General features: G+C 44.1%; 1 protein-coding gene across 1 annotated transcript in view; it reads left to right on the top strand.

The window, feature by feature from the left end:
* LOC126187727 (discoidin domain-containing receptor 2-like) overlaps positions 1-19625 on the top strand; it is a 302696-nt gene that overhangs the window by 133550 nt on the left and 149521 nt on the right. Inside the window, exons 4-5 of the mRNA XM_049928973.1 lie at positions 3364-3511; positions 10780-10959. Of these exons, the coding sequence (XP_049784930.1) occupies positions 3364-3511; positions 10780-10959 (328 nt within the window). The remainder of the gene's footprint in view (positions 1-3363; positions 3512-10779; positions 10960-19625) is intronic.

The following is a 19625-nucleotide window of genomic DNA, read 5'->3' as shown; positions in this document are numbered from 1 at the left end:
GTATAATGACTTTCCTGGAGACTAGAAATCTACTCTGCAGGAATCAGCATGGGTTTCGAAAACGACGATCGTGTGAAACCCAGCTCGCGCTTTTCGTCCACGAGACTCAGAGGGCCATAGACACGGGTTCCAGGTAGATGTGACTTCCGCAAGGCGTTCGATACAGTTCCCCACAGTCGTTTAATGAACAAAGTGACAGCATATGGACTGTCGGACGAATTGTGTGATGGGATTCAAGAGTTCCTAGGTAACAGAACGCAGCATGTCATTCTCAATGGAGAGAAGTCTCCCGAAGTAAGAATGATTTCAGGAGTGCCGCAGGGGAGTGTCGTAGGACCGTTGCTATTCACAATACTTATAAATGACGTTGTGGATAACATCGGAACTTCACTGAGACTTTTGCGGATGATGCTGTAGTATATCGAGAGGTTGTAAAAATGGAAAATTGTACCGAAATGCAGGAGGATCTGCAACTAATTGACGCATGGTGCAGGGAATGGCAACTGAATCTCAATGTAGACAAGTGTAATGTGCTGCGAATACACAGAAAGATAGATCCTTTATCATTTAGCTACAATATAGCAGGTCAGCAGCTGGAAGCAGTTAATTCCATAAATTATCTGGCTGTAGGCATTAGGAGTGATTTAAAATGGAATGACCATATAAAATTAATCGTCGGTAAAGCAGATGCCAGACTCAGATTCATTGGAAGAATCCTAAGGAAATGCAGTCCGAAAACAAAGGAAGTAATTTACGGTACACTTGTTCGCCCACTGCTTGAATACTGCTGACCGGTGTGGGCTCCGTACCAGACACGGTTGATAGAAGAGATAGAGAAGATCCAACGGAGAGCAGCGCGCTTCGTTACAGGATCATTTAATAATCGCGAAAGCGTTACGGAGATAAACTCCAGCGGAAGACTCTGCAAGAAAGACGCTCAGTAGCTGGGTATGAGCTTTTGTTGAAGTTTCTAGAACATACCTTCACCGAGGAGTCAAGCAGTATATTGCTCCCTCCTACGTATATCTCGCGAAGAGACCATGAGTGTAAAATCAGAGAGATTAGAGCCCACACAGAGGTATACCGACAATCATTCTTTCCGCGAACAATACGAGACTGGAATAGAAGGGAGAAACGATAGAGGTACTCAGGGTACCCTCCGCCCACACCGTCAGGTTGCTTGCGGAGTATGGATGTAGATGTAGATGTAGATGTGGATGTAGATGTAGATGTAGACCAAATAGAGGAGCAAATCCCGAAGGTCCTGAAACGTGTCAGTGCATGAAATTACAACATAAAGTAATAACACATAAATTAAAATGTTTATTAGCCCAAAGAAAGTCAAGCCATAAGCTTAAGTAAACGGAATCAGGAATATAACATACGAATCAACTTAATTTTTCAAGGAACTCCTCGACAGAATAGGAGTGACCCATGAGGAAACTCTTCAGTTTCGATTTGAAACCGTGTGGATTACTGCTAAGACTTTTGAATTCTTGTGGTAGCTTTTTGAAAATGGATTCACAAGAGTTAAGGAAGTGCGATCGAAATGCAGATTGGATTAACTGAGTGAAGGGTGTTAATTCTTGGGAATAAGCTGATATTGTTAACAGGGAACGATAGTAAAGAGTATATATGTACTGAGAGGCCAATGTCAGAATATCCAGACTAGTGCGCAGGGGTTCGACAAGAGTTTCGCGAACGTCCGCCACTTATTGCCCGAACTGCCCTTTTCTGGGCCAAAAATATCGGTTGAGAATGGGAAGAGTTACCCCAAAACATAGTACGATATGACACAAGCGAATGAAAATAAGCAAAGCAGACTAATTTTCGTGTCGAGCGATGACTTACATGACATACCGCTCGAATAGTAAAAATGATAGCATTAACTCTTTGAACAAGATCCTTTCCCCGACAGTTTACTATCTATCCAAACACCTAGAAATTTGAACTGTTAAGTTTCAGTAATCATATGCCGATTCTGTGAAATTAAAACGCTACGTTTTGTTGAATTGTGTGTTAGAAAATGTAAAAACTGTGTCTTACTGTGATTTAGCGTTAATTTATTTTTTCAAGCCATGAACTTTCGTCATGAACTGCGCTATTTGAAACAGTGCCAATGTTTCACACAACATCCTTTAGTATCAAGCTAGTGTCGTCAGGAAACGTAAATAGTTTAGAATCACCTCTAATACTAGAGGGCATATCATTTACATAAATAAGGAACAGGAGTGGCCACAACACTGATCCCTGGGGCACCCCGCCACTTGAACATATCCCGCACAGACCCCACATCACACCCATTCTCAACGCTGTGAATAACGACCTTTTGCTGTCTGTTGCTAAAGTAAGAGGTGGACCAGATGAGATGATGATGTTTGGTTTGTGGGGCGCTCAACTGCGTGGTTATCAGCGTCCGTACAATTTCCCAACCTTTGCTCAGTCCAATTTCGCCACTTTCCAGGATGATGATGAAATGATGAGGACAACACAAACACCCAGTCATCTCGAGGCAGGTGAAAATCCCTGACCCCGCCGGGAATCGAACCCGGGACCCCGTGCGCGGGAAGCGAGAACGCTACCGCGAGACCACGAGCGGCGGACTGGTGGACCAGATGTGAGCTACTCCCCATGTTCCATAATGGTCAAACTTTAGAGCAATTTTTGTGATCGACACAATCAAATACTTTAGTTAAATAAAAAAAAGATGCCTAGCTTTCGAAACCTTTTGTTTAATCCATCCAATACCTCACAGAGAAAATAGCATTTTCAATTGTTAAACCACTTCTGAAGCCGGAACTTACATTTGATAGCAAATTATGTGTTAGAAGATGTTCAATTATCCTCCCATACGCAGCCTTTTCAGTAACTTTAGCAAACACTGATGGTGTAGAAATACGTCCGAAATTGTCTGCATTAACACTTTCTCCCTTTTTATAAAGCGGATTTTCTACTGAGTATTTTAATTTTTCAGTGAACTTATCATTCTTAAAGGAAAAATTGCAAATATGACTAAGTACAGGGCTAATGTTATTGATCAGGTAGAGCTCGACAGCACTGTATTTGAAGCCGTCGTCTCGCGCTACTTCCATTAACTCGTTTTAAATAACAAAGTGAACGAGCATACGCCCACCACAGCAGCCAAGGCGGCGCATATATCCAACTTGGTGTGGTACGAATAAGAGGGACGTGAATAGGTTATGTCACTGCGTCTGAGCAACACTCGAGGAATGGCTCGCAGTGTTGTGAGTGAAGACCGGAGCCGCGCCGTGTCATCCGCGCTGCCTGGCGCTCGCCCTCTCGTCGGCGACCAGCGACCAGCGACCAGCCAGTGTTGCAGACCGTAGCCCCTGGCGGTTTCAGGTGCTGGCGGGCAACCGCAACACGTACCTGGCGGTGCGGCAGCAGCTGGAGCTGCCGTTCGTGGCGAGCCGCGTGCGCTTCATGCCCTACTCCCAGCACACCAGGACCGTCTGCATGCGGGTCGAGCTCTACGGCTGTCCCTGGACGCGTGAGTACACCTTACTACTATCTCTCTCTCTCCAACACACGTTCCGTGTCTGAAACTTTGCTATATTAATGTTGTTAAGCTGGCCTCTCGATCTGAAAATATACAGGGCTATTACAAATGATTGAAGCGATTTCATAAATTCACTGTTACTCCATTGATTGACATATGGTCACGACACACTACAGATACGTAGAAAAACTCGTAAAATTTTGTTCGGCTGAAGCCGCACTTCAGGTTTCTGCCGTAAGAGCGCTCGAGAGGGCAGTGAGACAAAATGGCGACAGGAGCCGAGAAAGCGTATGTCGTGCTTGAAATCCACTCACATCAGTCAGTCGTAACAGTGCAACGACACTTTAGGACGAAGTTGAACAAAGATCCACCAGCTGCTAACTCCATTCGGCGATGGTATGCGCAGTTTAAAGCTTCTGGATGCCTCTGTAAGGGGAAATCAACGGGTCGGCCTGCAGTGAGCGAAGAAATGGTTGAACGCGTGCGGTCAAGTTTCACGCGTAGCCGCGGAAAATTGGCTCATGCCACAACTGGAGACCGACAGCGCCGACTTCATCTTTCAACAGGATGGTGCTCCACCGCACTTCCATCATGATGTTCGGCATTTCTTAAACAGGAGATTGGAAAACCGATGGATCGGTCGTGGTGGAGATCATGATCAGCAATTCATGTCATGGCCTCCACGCTCTCCCGACTTAACCCCATGCGATTTCTTTCTGTGGGGTTATGTGAAAGATTCAGTGTTTAAACCTCCTCTACCAAGAAACGTGCCAGAACTGCGAGCTCGCATCAACGATGCTTTCGAACTCATTGATGGGGACATGCTGCACCGAGTGTGGGAGGAACTTGATTATCGGCTTGATGTCTGCCGAATCACTAAAGGGGCACATATCGAACATTCGTGAATGCCTAAAAAACCTTTTTGAGTTTTTGTATGTGTGTGCAAAGCATTTTGAAAATATCTCAAATAATAAAGTTATTGTAGAGTTGTGAAATCGCTTCAGTCATTTGTAATAACCCTGTACGAGGGTGGTTCAATAAGTAATGCCCTGCATTTTTTTTCTCAGAACATATTTATTGTTAAGAGTCAGAGTTTGTTGACAATAAACATCAACGTGTGTCGTCCATGTCCTCCACCACGTTCCATGGCCGCGCGCCAACGTTGTGAAAGACCATGTATTCCCTTTTGATAAAAACTCTTGTCATGTATCTGTAGCCATGTTTTCACTGCACGACAGATACCCTCGTCATCTTCAAAGTGTGTTCCCCGTAGAGAATCTTTAAACGGCCCACAGAGATGGAAGTCCGAAGCTGTCAGGTGTGGACTATAACGTGGAGGAGGCACTGATGCCCAACCCAATTTGGCGATGTGTTCCCGGGTTCTCAGACTTGTCTGTGGCCGTGCATTATCGTGCTGGAGCAAGAGTTCTGCTGAATTCTTGTCCGGTCGAACACGTCGGAATCGGTTCTCGAGTTTATTCAGAGCCTTCATGTATGCCTCTGAATTGATGGTTGACCCTCTTGGCATCACATTCACGAGAAAGACGCCATCACAATCCCAGAAGACTTTCCCGGCAGAGGGGGTTGTCTGGAATTTCTTCTTTTCTGGTGAATGAGGATCATGCCACTCCATGGAGTGCGTTTTTGTTTCCGGCGCAAACTGGTGCACCCAGCTTTCGTCCCCCGTAACGATCCGTGATGACAGAAAGGCCTCTCCGTCGTTCTCAAGTCGCTCCAACAATTCAGATGAAATGGCCTTTCTCTGAATCTTGTGGTCCGCTGTCAGCATTCGTGGAAGCCATCGTGAGCTCCTCTGTGAATATCAGAGAGTCTCGATCGTTGCAGACGCACTTGCAATGCTGATCGACAACTGTAGAACCAATTGTCGAGTTGTGATGCGCCGGTCGGCACGAATAATGGCATCCGCACGATTCAGCATGTCTGGAACAGTGGCTGTGACAGGACGTCCCGAGTGTGGCTGACCATGGAGCTCTGTTTCTGCATTTCCTGAGGCTGTAACTTTCTTTATACATCGCCCAACTGTACACAAACGCTTATGGATGTTCAACACGGTGTCTGTTTTTGCGCACAAGAATTCAGTAACAGCATGCACGTTGTTACGTGAGTCGTATGTAGACGCCTGTGGATGCTGTAGTACGGCTCTGCTATCTGCCAGAACGGTTCGAAACTTCACACACAGAACAAACATCAAATGTCAAGCACAAACAAGGACGTTTCTCTCTATATATTAATGACTTATTTTGAAAAAATGTGGGGAATTACTTACTGAACGTCCCTCGTACTTTATACGGCACTCACCTACAGCAAATTCATAGGAAAAGTCCAGGTATCTCGAAGAAGTGGTCGAAGCTCGGGGAACGGGTTAAAAACAACATGATAAGATCATAACAGAGTTGATTCAGACACCCTTACGCACATACGTGCCATTTTTTGTGTTTTACGGATCGTTCACCACATCTCACAAAAGTCATTAAAAATGGAGGCTTTTCGACTGAAAACGAGCATTGGTTACTTGGCACTGTCAGTTCAGAGTATGTTAAATACACATGTTACAGTTCGTAATGTCTAGGTAGTTTCACAACCTGCGCTTTACGGCACACATTCTTACTAAAAACGACGGCCTGACATAATCCGCAGGATAAAATCCAAATGATTTGTTTCACCTGCACGTACAGGCTAAGAAATTAATACACATCCACCAGTGCACTAGTCAGGCTAACGTGCGTTAAGGTGCACGTGGAAACACGTACTGAAACACTGTTGTACGTGTATCATTCATTGGAGTGCTACTTGTATGTCACTCAAGTAACCGACATGTTGTGCAAGAAGCATTAGGTTCACCACATTTCTTTGTTGTCTGAGTTCCCAACACTGGAAACAAAAATTTTCTGTTCAATATCGCGAAATAATGGGAGCAGTTGTAGTAATGAGATGAGTGGGCCTAATGATGACTGAATTTCTTACAAAAAAAGTAGCAAATATTGTTCAAGAACGAATAAATAATGAAAAAAAAGATTCATTTTGACTGCTCTACTCTTTTTTTAGAAAAAAAGTCACGAAAAACCGCTTATTTTATACCGTGAAAGAGGAGAATGGACTCGTAAGTTTTCGTTCGTCCCACGCGCCATTCGAGAGTGGAACGGGCTGGAAGTAGTTCAGCGGACCCTGTGCCAAACACCAGTGTGTGACGTGCAGAGTAGTCATCGACAGGGGTTAGGCAAAGTAATGTGAATAGTGGTAGTAATGAGATGGATGTGTTTGGCGGTCAACAACGCAGGTAAGGCAGGGGTCGCGCTGGACTGTGCGTGTTCAGTACGGACTAGGCACCAGTGCAGGTTGTTTACGAGTACAGCACACTTCGTATTTACAGTCAGAGGCCGAGGTCGACGCGCAATGAAAAACCTGACAGAGCTGCAAAGAGGAGAGACTGTGGGAGCCCGATTAGCTGGAGCATCAGCAACCAAGACAGCCAGCAGAATGTTTCAAGAGCAACTGTTTCAACAGTCATGTCAGCCTACACAAAACATGTAAAGACATCAACGTGTAAACGTAATTGTGGGCGCAAATCAAAACTAAATGACAGAGTTCGTCGTAGACTAACACGAATTGTGTCAAGAGCGAAAAACTACGGCTGACAAAGTGACTGTAGAGCTCAATAGCCACCTTCGAGACCCCGTATCTATCGACACTGTCCGCTGAGAACTCCATAAAACGAACATTCATGGACGAGCTGCTATACCGAAAGCATTAGTGACGACAACCAATGCAAAGAAGTGCAAAACATGGTGTCAGGAGCATAAATCCTGGACGGCTAATCAGTGGAAACACGTCTTATGATCCGACGAGTCAACGTTTTCGTTATTTCCAACGTAGTGCCGGGTTTAATTCTGGAGAAAGCCAAAAGAAGCCTACAATCCTAAATGCTTGGTTCCAACGGTTAATCATGGAGGTGGAAGTGTGATGGTGTGGGCAGCCACATCATGGTATTCTGCTGGTCCCATCATTACTCTCAAAGGCTGTCTTACTGCCAACGATTACGTGAACACTTTAGGTGTTCCCCAACGACGATACCATATTTGAGGAAGATAATGTACCCATTCAAACAACCATGGCAATTCAATCATGGTATGAGGAGCATGAAACTGAACTGCAGCGTCCTCCTTGGCCAGGACAACCGCCGGACTTAAACATTATTGAACCCTTGTGGGAGGTATTGGAGTGCAGACTCCGGAGCAGATTTCCGCCTCTCTCATCACTACAGGGGTTAGAAGAGGTTCCGATCGAAGAGTGGCATAACATTCGACTGTAGACTATACAATCATTTTATGCCAGTTTGGAAGCAGAATCGCAGCTGTATTACAGGCAAATGGGGGGGGGGGGGGGGGAGGGAGAGGCAACCCCTTATTAATAAACCGTTTTCAAATAAGTACAGGTGTTCACAATATTATATATTACCTATCCCCTGTATATGAATGGACACACGGTATACATAGTCCTATAGCAAGCATTACATGACAGGGGTAAAAGGCTGTTCAGTGATTCATTTTACTCGTATCGAAGTGTGAGAAGGAACTAGACTGCAATATTTTTAAAGTCGTGCGAATCACGTCCTCTGATGCACTTTCCTCGATATTGTGGGAGCAATAGTTTCGCCACAGTTGGCAAAAGAAAACACTCGTATCTACGGAACGTACACTACTGGCCATTGAAATTGTTTCACCAAGAAGAAATGCAGATGATAAACGGGTATTCATTGGACAAATATATTATACTAGAACTGACATGTGATTACATTTTCACGCAGTTTGGGTGCATAGATCCTGAGACATCAGTACCCAGAACAACCACCTCTGGCCGTAATAACGGCCTTGATATGACTGGGCAATGAGTCAAACAGAGATTGGATGGCGTGTACAGGTACAGCTGCCCACGCTGCTTCAACACGATACAACAGTTCATCAAGAGTAGTGACTGGCGTATTGCGACGAGCCAGTTGCTCGGCCACCATTGACGAGACGATTTCAATTAGTGAGAGATCTGGAGAATGTGCTGACCAGGACAGCAGTAGAACATTTTCTGTATCCAGAAAGGCCCGTACAGGACCTGCAGAATGCGGTCGTGCATTACCCTGCTGAAATGTAGGGTTTCGCAGGGATCGAATGAAGGGTAGAGCCTCGGGTCGTAACACATCTTAAATGTAACGTCCACTGTTCAAAGTGCCGACAATGCGAACAAGAAGTGACCGAGACGTGTAACCAATGGCACCCCATACCATCACGCTGGGTGATACGCCAGTATGCCGATGACGAATACACGCTTCAATGTGCGATCACCGCGATGTCGCCAAACACGAATACGACCATCATGATGCTATAAACAGAACCTGGATTCACCCGAAAAACTGACGTTTTGCCATGCGTGCACCCAGGTTCGTCATTGAGTACAGCAGGCGCTTTATTGGCACTAGACAATTGTCACTCATAATATAAATGTGTAATGTATTTTAAATTTTTATATGATTTTCCCGTGCAATTAGAGCCTGATTATGTCTGTGCGAATGTATCTCTTATTGTTGTGATCTGTTGATACCTGTGGTGGCAGGTGCAAAATACAGGGAGCGAAAGGCTATTTACAATTTGTACTGAAACCAAATGGCCGTTATAAGAGTCGAGGGACACGAAGGGGAAGTACTGATTGAGAAGGGAGTGAGACAGGGTTGTAGCCTCTCTCCGATGTTATTCAATCTGTATATTGAGCAAGCAGTGAATGAAACAAAAGAAAAATTTGGAGTAGGAATTGAAATCCATGGAGGAGAAATAAAAACTTGGAGGTTCGCCGATGACTTTGTAATTCTGTCAGAGACAGCAAAGGACCTGGAAGAGCAGCTGAACGAAATGGAGAGTGTCTTGAAAGGAGCATATAAAATAAACATCAACAACTGGAAAACGAGGGTAATGGAATGCAGTCGAATTAAATCTGGTGATGCTGAGGGAATTAGATTAGAAAATGAGACACTTAAAGTAGTAGATGAGTTTGGCTATTTGGGCAGCAAAATAACTGATCAGTCCAAGTAGAAAGGATATAAAATGTAGACTGGCAATGGCAAGGAAAGCGTTTCTGAAGAAGAGGAATTTGTCAACATCTGATATAGATTCAAGTGTCAGGAAGTCTTTTCTGGAAGTATTTGTATGGAAGTGAAACATGGGAAGCGTGGAGGGTAAAAATCGTAGAGGGAGACCAAGAGATGAGTACACTTAACAGATTCAGAAGGATGTAGGTTGCAGTAGGTAGTGGGGCCGGAAGAGGCTTGCACAGGATAGAGTAGCGTGTAGAGTTCGAGAATGAAATTTTCTTCACTGTACAGCGGAGTGTGCGCTGATATGAAACATCCTGGAAGATTTAAACTGTGTGCCGGACCGAGACTCGGGACCTTTGCCTTTCGCGGGCAAGTGCTCTACCGACTGAGCTACCCAAGCACGACTCACGCCCCGTCCTCACAGCTTTACTTCTGCCAGTACCTCGCCTTCTACCTTCCAAACTTCACAGAAGCTCTCCTGCGCAACTTGCAGAACTAGCACTCCTGGAAGAAAGGATATTCCGGAGACATGGCTTGGCCACAGCCTGGGGGTTGGTTCTAGAATGTGCGCTGATATGAAACTTCCTGGCAGATGAAGGCGAGGTACTGGTGGAATTAAAGCCTCGAGGACGGGGCGTGATTCGTGCTTGGGTAGCTCAGTTGGTAGAGGACTTGCCAGTGAAAAGCAAAGGTCCCGAGTTCGAGTCTCGGTCCGGGACACAGGTTTAATGTGCCAGGAAGTTAGCGTGTAGAGCTTCATCATACTAACTTCTGGACTGATCACCAGAACATCAACAACGCGATACTATAAAGTTCATTTAACACGGAAGTAGAAGAAGTTGCACCACAAGAATTGGTTGCAGCATGCTTTTTTATATGATTTTGGCACCCTACTCATTGGAAATAAAGTAATGGAGTGATGACCGTAGCTTAGTTGATGAAATGCCTCTAGCTGTGTGTAGGCACCATTCGGCTAGGATGCACCTGTAGACCCATGTCAGCTTCATTACAGTCACTCGAAGTACTGGTGGAAAGTTTTGGGACTGTGACGCATTCACGCCCCCAGTGGAAGTGCCCTCGTCTCAGTGAGCCTCCCTCAGAGTCGGTCATTGCAGTAGAGTGACGTCCAGAGTGAGCTAACTGCCCTCCCTCCCTCCGGCAGAGAGCGTGCTGAGCTACTCCGCGCCGCGCGGCGACCGCTGGTCCCCGGAGCTGCGCCTCGACGACCGCAGCTACGACGGCGCGCTGGACGGCCGCGGGGTCACCGCCGCCGGGCTGGGGCAGCTCGTCGACGGCCGGCTCGCCAGCGACGGCGGGGGTGGCGCGCAGCCGTGGCGGCCCGGTGAGTGCAGTGTACTTGCCGTCGTACAAGGGATTTCACTTTAAAACCCGGCGGAGGACGTCCGATTCACACCCTGCCTCGTTAGCCCAAGGTGTGAATCGGACTTCAACAAAGCTACGATCGCGCTTGAAAATGTCCCCGCAGGTGGGGACGAAACGTCGGGTTTTATACTGAAATCCCTTCGACCACGGTATAATAGCCCGGTATATTTTATTGCCGCGCGGGGTAGCCGCGAGGTCTCAGACGCCTCGTCACGGTTCGCCCGGCTCCCCCCGTCGGAGGTTCGAGTCCTCCCTCGGGCACGGGTGTGTGTGTTGTCGTTAGCGTAAGTTAAAGTGGAGTCGGAACGCCCTATCCCGACACTGTTAAATTTAATGACTTGGCTTCCCTGTCTTTCAGGAACCACTGTAGCCATTGACATGAAACTGTTACAGGTCATTAAACCGAATGTTCTGAAAAATTTGTCTTTCAAAAATTCAGTCTTGATCACACGACGTATGCTTCAAGAACATAGGTGACCGGTTTCGGTCATATCGCATGATCATCATCAGACCCATGGCAACCTTCGAAGATGGTAGGTGGAGCACTCTTCTCAGCTGCTGTGATGTCAACTGGTTGCCATGGTCTGATGATGGTTGATATCACAGCAGCTGAGAAGAGTGCTCCACCTACCATCTTCGAAGGTTGCCATGGGTCTGATGATGGTCATGCGATGTGACCGAAACCGGTCACCTATGTTCTTGAAGCATACGTGGTGTGATCTAGACTGAATTTTTGAAAGAAAAATTTTTAAAAATTTTTGATCACTGTTCCAAAAATGTTTATTAAAATCGTTCGAATGTTCTGAGTCTACTGAACTTCAGTAATTGCATTTCAGCCACTGCTTTCGGAAATGCAATTTTTAATTACACGGTTAAAATTTTCTGTAATTTTTTATACGTTATCCTAAATAATTTTAATTATGCGTAACATTATGTTCTTCTATTAGTTCAGTAGACTCATGATACGTACGTTATTACTCCCTGAAAACTTGAATGCTCTACTCTAAGTGGTTTCTGAGATTTTGGGAGAAATGTAACAGAAAACGTAAATTTTCAGGAACGGCTTCTAAAGTTTCAAAAGACTGTAACTCACTTAGCATGTGCTTAATTTTTTTTGTTTTTCGTCACTCAGAAGCACCCTGCACCATACTGTATATCATCTTCTTCATCTTTTCCACAGTTTTTCCTTCTTTTCTTCTTTCTAGAACTCTTAGTGGCCAACTGTGCTGCATACTCTGCTTTATCAATGCGAACCTCGTCCGCCCGTGCAAGCTCTCGGATGCAGTTTGCTCCAGTATTAACTCCCACATCCTGTAGCATTTTCACCCTACAATGTTGCGATCATTAAAAGCAATAAAGGGATCACTCACCTCTCGTTTAACGTCTTCATTACAACAAAAATTTTTTTTCTTGGTAAGTGAGTCCATGTAAGATTATTCAACGACTTAGGGATCCTGAGTGTGACCATGCAGACACTTCAACGACTCACTGGGATTTTGAGTCTGACCATGCAGATACTTCTTCAGTAGTTCAGCATCTGCCAGGTCTCTGTAAATAGGTTTTATGATATCAATCACTGCTCCTGGGATGCAATTTTTATGGCTGTGTGAACTGTTTGAGTACTGGGCATTGCGGTAATTGCAGCATGAATCAGATCCAGGAGGACAAAGGTGGTGTACTGGTTTATCATCAGTTGACAGTATGTGGAAGAAGGTAGCCCATACTGCCTGCTTCATTTTCAACAAATACTCAATGTTATTTCTAATGGCCATCCCATAATACTGCTCTACTTCTTAAACCTTTTTGTCTGTCAGCCTGCTTCTTATGGTTTTACCATCAGAAACTTTCTTCTCTCTCAAACTTTGTTTCAACTTCCTCAAACTGGTTCCCATCCTCTTCTGGACATGGCCAACACATTCCAGTTTTGTAATAATCTCCTCACCGTAAGGCTGGGCGGTTACTATACTGTTATATGCTTTTGAGTCTCAATCACCTAAGAACTTAGTGTAACACACGCCCCTTTCGATCACAGATCGACTAAAAATTTCAGTACATCTACATCTACATCTACATCCATACTCCGCAAGCCACCTGATGGTGTGTGGCGGAGGGTACCTTGTTTACCTCTATCGGTTCTCCCTTCTATTCCAGTCTCGTATTGTTCGTGGAAAGAAGGGTTGTCGGTATGCCTCTGTGTGGGCTCTAATCTCTCTGATTTTATCCTCATGGTCTCTTCGCGAGATATACGTAGGAGGGAGCTTGACTCTTCGGTGAAGGTATGTTCTCGAAACTTTAACAAAAGCCCGTACCGAGCTACTGAGCGTCTCTCCCGCAGAGTCTACCACTGGAGTTTATCTATCATCTCCGAAACGCTTTCGCGATTACTAAATCATCATGTAACGAAGAGCGCTGCTCTCCGTTGGATCTTCTCTATCTCTTCTGTCAACCCTATCTGGTACGGATCCCACACCGCTGAGCAGTATTCCAGCAGTGGGCGAACGATTGTACTGTAACCTACTTCCTTTGTTTGTGGATTGCATTTCCTTAGGATTCTTCCAATGAATCTCAGTCTGGCATCTGCTTTACCGACGATCAATATTATATAATCATTCCATTTTAAATCACTCCTAATGCGTACTCCCAGATAATTTATGGTATTAACTGCATCCAGTTGGTGACCTGCTATTTTGTAGCTAAATGATAAAGGATCTATCTTTCTGTGTATTCGCAGCACATTACACTTGTCTACATTGACATTCAATTACCATTCCCTGCACCATGCGTCAATTCGCTGCAGATCCTCTTGCACCTGAAATCACTCTTACTTCGGAACTTCTCTCCATTGAGAATGACATGCTGCGTCCTGTTATCTAAGAACTCCTCAATCCAATCACACAATTGGTCTGATAGTCCATATGCTCTTACTTTGTTCATTAAACGACGGTGGGGAACTGTATCGAACGCCTTGCGGAAGTCAAGAAACACGGCATCTACCTGTGAACCCGTGTCTATGGCCCTCTGAGTCTCGTGGACGAATAGCGCGAGCTGGGTTTCACATGACCGTCTTTTTCGAAACCCATGCTGATTCCTACAGAGTAGATTTCTAGTCTCCAGAAAAGTCATTATACTCGAACACAATACGTGTTCCAAAATTCTACAACTGATCGACGTTAGAGATATAGGTCTATAGTTCTGCACATCTGTTCGACGTCCCTTCTTGAAAACGGGGATGACCTGTGCCCTTTTCCAATCCTTTGGAACGCTACGCTCTTCTAGAGACCTACGGTACACCGCTGCAAGAAGGGGGGCAAGTTCCTTCGCGTAGTCTGTGTAAAATCGAACTCAGGTCCAGAGGCCTTTCCTCTTTTGAGCGATTTTAATTGTTTCTCTATCCCTCTGTCGTCTATTTCGATATCTACCATTTTGTCATCTGTGCGACAATCTAGAGAAGGAATTACAGTGCAGTCTTCCTCTGTGAAACAACTTTGGAAAAAGACATTTAGTATTTCGGCCTTTAGTTTGTGATCCTCTGTTTCAGTACCATTTTGGTCACAGAGTGTCTCGACATTTTGTTTTGATCCACCTACCGCTTTGACATAAGACGAAAATTTCTTATGATTTTCTGCCAAGTCAGTACATAGAACTTAACTTTCGAATTCATTGAACGCCTCTCGCATAGCCCTCCTCACACTACATTTCGCTTCGCGTAATTTTTGTTTGTCTGCAAGGCTTTGGCTATGTTTATGTTTGCTGTGAAGTTCCCTTTGCTTCCACAGTAGTTTTCTAGCTCGGTTGTTGTACCACGGTGGCTCTTTTCCATCTCTTACGATCTTGCTTGGCATATACACATCTAACTAATAATGTACGATGGTTTTGAACTTTGTCGACTGATTCTCAACACAGTAGCTGCAGAGGTCTCCATACCACCTTTTGTTCCTTCTTAATTTCTGTCACAGATATGCCCTTCTTCATTCCGTGATCTACACTTATAACAATGTTTGGTTATCTATTACCTTTCCAGTATCCGCACTGGTCACCATAGCAACAGAATTCTTAGAACTGTAGTCGCGCTTCTGCGAAGTGCCATCAAAAGCTACTGGTATGTCAGTCACACCATCATTTATTTCAACAGCTTCGTCTCCAGCACCCTTCATTGGCTCGCATGCAACAGATTCCACAGCAGCTCCAATAAATCCTGCATTCTTGTCGATTTTACAAGGTGGGCGTGGCATATTCATCACTGGACACATTGGTTCTGCTGCAGAGTTGCCAATAGCTCTCAATCCATAAAACCACCTAACATTTACTTCAAAATAATTATCTTTACACTTATCAGAATTCCAAAATGAATGAGTTTATTTACAACTGGCACAATTAGTGATTAGTTTCCTGACTAGTCCATTTGATACCTCACTGTCTTCATGTAAACTAACTGGTCCTCCACATATTTTACAACACACACATTCACCTAACACCCTTGTTAGGATGTATAAATCTATCAGAATATAACCTAACCTACCATTTACATCACTTTCGTTTTGAGAAAACTGTGTATCAGAAAGTTTTATTTTAATCTTCGAAGAACAAATGGGTGTTTCTATAGATACTGACGAGTTTGATGTATTTCATTGTCTGTAACTTCGCACGCTGCATGTTAAACACAATGTTTCCCTTTATTCGAAAATCTATTAGAATGAAACCCACGTTTCTTAAAAACGCTTCGTTTTGGTGTCATACTTTACTTTTTGAGAGATTTACCAACCTATTACTTTTTCTCGGAAAAACGTTATCACTTCGACATACCACGCGTGTTTAAATTATGAAACGATGCGATACTGTTTTTGACAGTGCTACCAATACAAACCCGTAATTTAACCTTTATAACACAGCAATCTACAGTCTTCTATATAAAAAATTACCGATTTTATTAGATCTTGAAGTAAGGCATGTAAAAATTTTAACATATTCAACCGATGTAGATTATATTTAAAAAATAAAATAAAGTACTTCCCATGCGAGTTTATAAGTGATGTATATATGCGGAAAATTGCAAATTTTATAATGAGATAAAAATCCGAAAATGTGAAAATAATTTTTTTCCATTCTAACTCCCCTTAAGTTAGAGTAAGTAGGGCGTAAGTCTAGGGATTGATGATCTAAGCAGTTTGGTCCTATTGGAACTTGCCACCACTACCAATATTTTATTATGTCCTCCTCACTGTACCCAACATTACAGAAAAAAAAACTGTCAGTCTGTCGACGTGATATTTCACGCTTTCTCGCTGAAACTCACTGTTAACAAGTTGCCGTATTCGCAGCATAGTCGCCATTTTCTCTTCATACAATGTTCAGACAACTTTCGTTGGTGCTATTACCGAACTGTTTATAAATTCGCGCTTTGTAAAAAGAGCTAATATTACTTTCGCTCGACCTATCTGATGGCACGCAGCTAATTAGGAATTTAATACTTAAGAATATGCTTAAAAATAAAAATTATATTCGAAATAAATGAATAAGGCAGCAGGATCTCCCTTAACTGTAATTAATATGAGCTTTACGTACTTGTCTCATGTAACTGCCTCTCAATTTTAAGGCCCTTTTAGATAATAAAACATTAACTCTGAAATTATTTTTGAAATCTCGTAGGGGTCATGAATTAATTGATTTGTTAATATTCTCTAAATCGCAAAGAATGTAATGAGGCCACATACACTATTTCGATTTCAGCAGTTCCACACTTTTACAGCAAAAGACTATACTGACACGTTTTTCTAAATCGATTGCATTCTTCGGAAAACCACAAATGATTGGGGGTTTCGCAATGGTCACAATTAATTTTAGAATACAGGGTGTTTCAGAAAGGTTTTTAAAACTTTGAAAATTCATAAAAATTAATTCATAGTACCTACAGAGGTGATTATAGTGTCAATTTGTAGGGAAATACATCAGGTTTTGTCTCGCGTAGTTCGCAAGTGCCGAATCACACCGTAAGGCGCGCTAGCGGCACTTGCGTTAAAGATGGCTGCCTTCACTGGATCCGGGCGTCCTAGCTGTGCGTTTTCGTTTGAAGAATCGAAGTGGGCGACAGGGTAATCTCCGTAACAAGTATGCAGTGGATCCTCCTAGTACGCCTACAGTTTATGAGTGGCGTAAATGTTTTGTAGGAAATCATCAGGTCGTCCAAGCACGTCTGACGACGTCATTGAGCGAGTGAGACTCTAACGTTTTGTCAGCAGGCCTACGAAATCGATGCGGCGTGCATCTCGCGAACTGCCAATCCCACATACGACTGTTTCAATATGTTGAGAAACCGTCTGCATTTGAAACCGTACAGATGGACGATCGTACAAGGAATACGTAAAAGTGATAAAATTGCTCGCAAGAACTTCTGTGCGGATATTTTAAATCGATTACGTGAGGATGAACATATCTTGGACAAAATCATCTTTTCTGACGAGTCGACTTTTCACTTAAATGGCAATGTTAGAACACGTAACTGTAAGATTTGGGCAGTAAAAATCCACATTAAACATTGATACACGTTCGTGATTGCCCAAAAATGAACGATTTTTGTGCATTGAGCAAGAACAAAGCGTACCGCCCCGTTTTTCCGTGAGAGAACCATCAGTGGGATAGTGTACCTGGATATGTTACAAGAATTTTGGGTACCACAGATCGATAAGGATGTCCAAGAACTAAATGTTTACTTCGAGGCTGACGTCCGGAATTTTCTGAGTGACCGCTTTCCAGGTGAATGGATTGGCCGCGATACGCCGATTGCGTGACATGCACGTTCTCCAGACCCGATACGACTCAATTTTTTTTGTGGCGATTCATCAAAGATATCGCGTTTCTTCCTCCTGTGCCGGCTCCTTTACATGAATTTAGAGCCAATAATTTACGCCGCCACTGAGCAAGCTGCGCCTGCAATGCTGCAGCGAGTTTGAGAAGAAATTGACTTCCGATTGGATGTGGGTAGGAGAACCAACGGAAACCACATACAACATCTTTAGTTTAAGGTAAAAAAACTTGGTTTCCCTGCAAAATAACACTAAACCCAGCTCTGTATCTTCTTTCAATAAATTTATATAATATACGTAAAGTTCTTTTTGAAACATCCTGTATTCTTTAGTGACCAGCGAGTCATGTCAGTAACCGGAAGGATTCATATTCCACGCGTGCCACTGTTCTGTATCGTTACGTGGTCTCTGGCCACCACCAGAGGTAAAGAAACTCAATAACGTTGCGTAGTTTCCGGTGCTGAATGCGTCGCTCGCCGTATTTACTCGTACCGAACTGTGAACGGCGTGCATCATGCAGGAGTCTACAAGACGAGAGACGACGCCTGCGCAAGACACTTGGGGAAATTGTCGGAACATCGTGTAAAGAGAAAGTGACAAATACAGGAACTTGTAACTCTTTCTGTCGACCGGTTTCATGCTGTCCTCCATCTTCCCTCCCCACCTTCCCCCCCTCGCCCCCCCCCCCCCCCCCGTAACGTGTCGATGTCTTCATCTCCGCGTAACCATTTTACCCAGGGGCCACTGTACACTATTTCCCACATCCCAGCCTTCTTGCCTCCACATCTCTTTTTCTCCATTGCTCTTTCTACCGTAAGGTTAATTATTTCTGGATGCTAGAGATTATTTTCGCGCCAGTTTCTCGACTGGTTTGATGCAGCCAGCCGCTACGTACCCTTCTTTGCCAGCCCCTCCATCTCAGAGCACCAATTCCACACGACGTCCTCACTTGCTTGTTCGATATATAGCCAACCTCTGCCTTTCCTACAATTTTTACCTGCTTCATCTCCCTCAAGTACCACCAACGTAATCCATTATTCTCTTAACACATGCCCTAGCATTATTTTGGTCATCAGTCTACTGACTGGTTTGATGCGGCCCGCCACGAATTCCTTTCCTGTGCTAACCTCTTCATCTCAGAGTAGCACTTGCAACCTACGTCCTCAATTATTTGCTTGACGTATTCCAATCTCTGTCTTCCTCTACAGTTTTTGCCCTCTACAGATCCCTGTAGTACCATGGAAGTCATTCCCTCACGTCTTAGCAGATGTCCTATCATCCTGTCCCTTCTCCTTATCAGTGTTTTCCACATATTCCTTTCCTCTCCGATTCTGCGTAGAACCTCCTCATTCCTTACCTTATAAGTTTACCTAATTTTTAACATTCGTCTATAGCACCACATCTCAAATGCTTCGATTCTCTTCTGTTCCGGTTTTCCCACAGTCCATGTTTCACTACCATACAATGCTGTACTCCAGACGTACATCCTCAGAATTTTCTTCCTCAAATTAAGGCCGGTATTTGATATTAGTAGACTTCTCTTGGCCAGAAATGCATTTTTTGCCATAGCTAGTCTGCTTTTGATGTCCTCCTTGCTCCGTCCGTCATTGGTTATTTTACTGCCTAGGTAGCAGAATTCCTTAACCTCATTGACTTCGTGACCATCAATCCTGATGTTAAGTTTCTCGCTGTTCTCATTTCTACTACTTCTCATTACCTTCGTCTTTCTCCGATTTACTCTCAGACCATACTGTGTACTCATTAGACTGTTCATTCCGTTCAGCAGATCATTTAATTCTTCTTCACTTTCACTCAGGATAGCGAT

This window comes from Schistocerca cancellata, chromosome 5, assembly GCF_023864275.1.
Source record: "Schistocerca cancellata isolate TAMUIC-IGC-003103 chromosome 5, iqSchCanc2.1, whole genome shotgun sequence".
Taxonomy (NCBI): Eukaryota; Metazoa; Arthropoda; class Insecta; order Orthoptera; family Acrididae; genus Schistocerca; species Schistocerca cancellata.
This window is presented reverse-complemented; position numbering and strand designations above follow the sequence as displayed.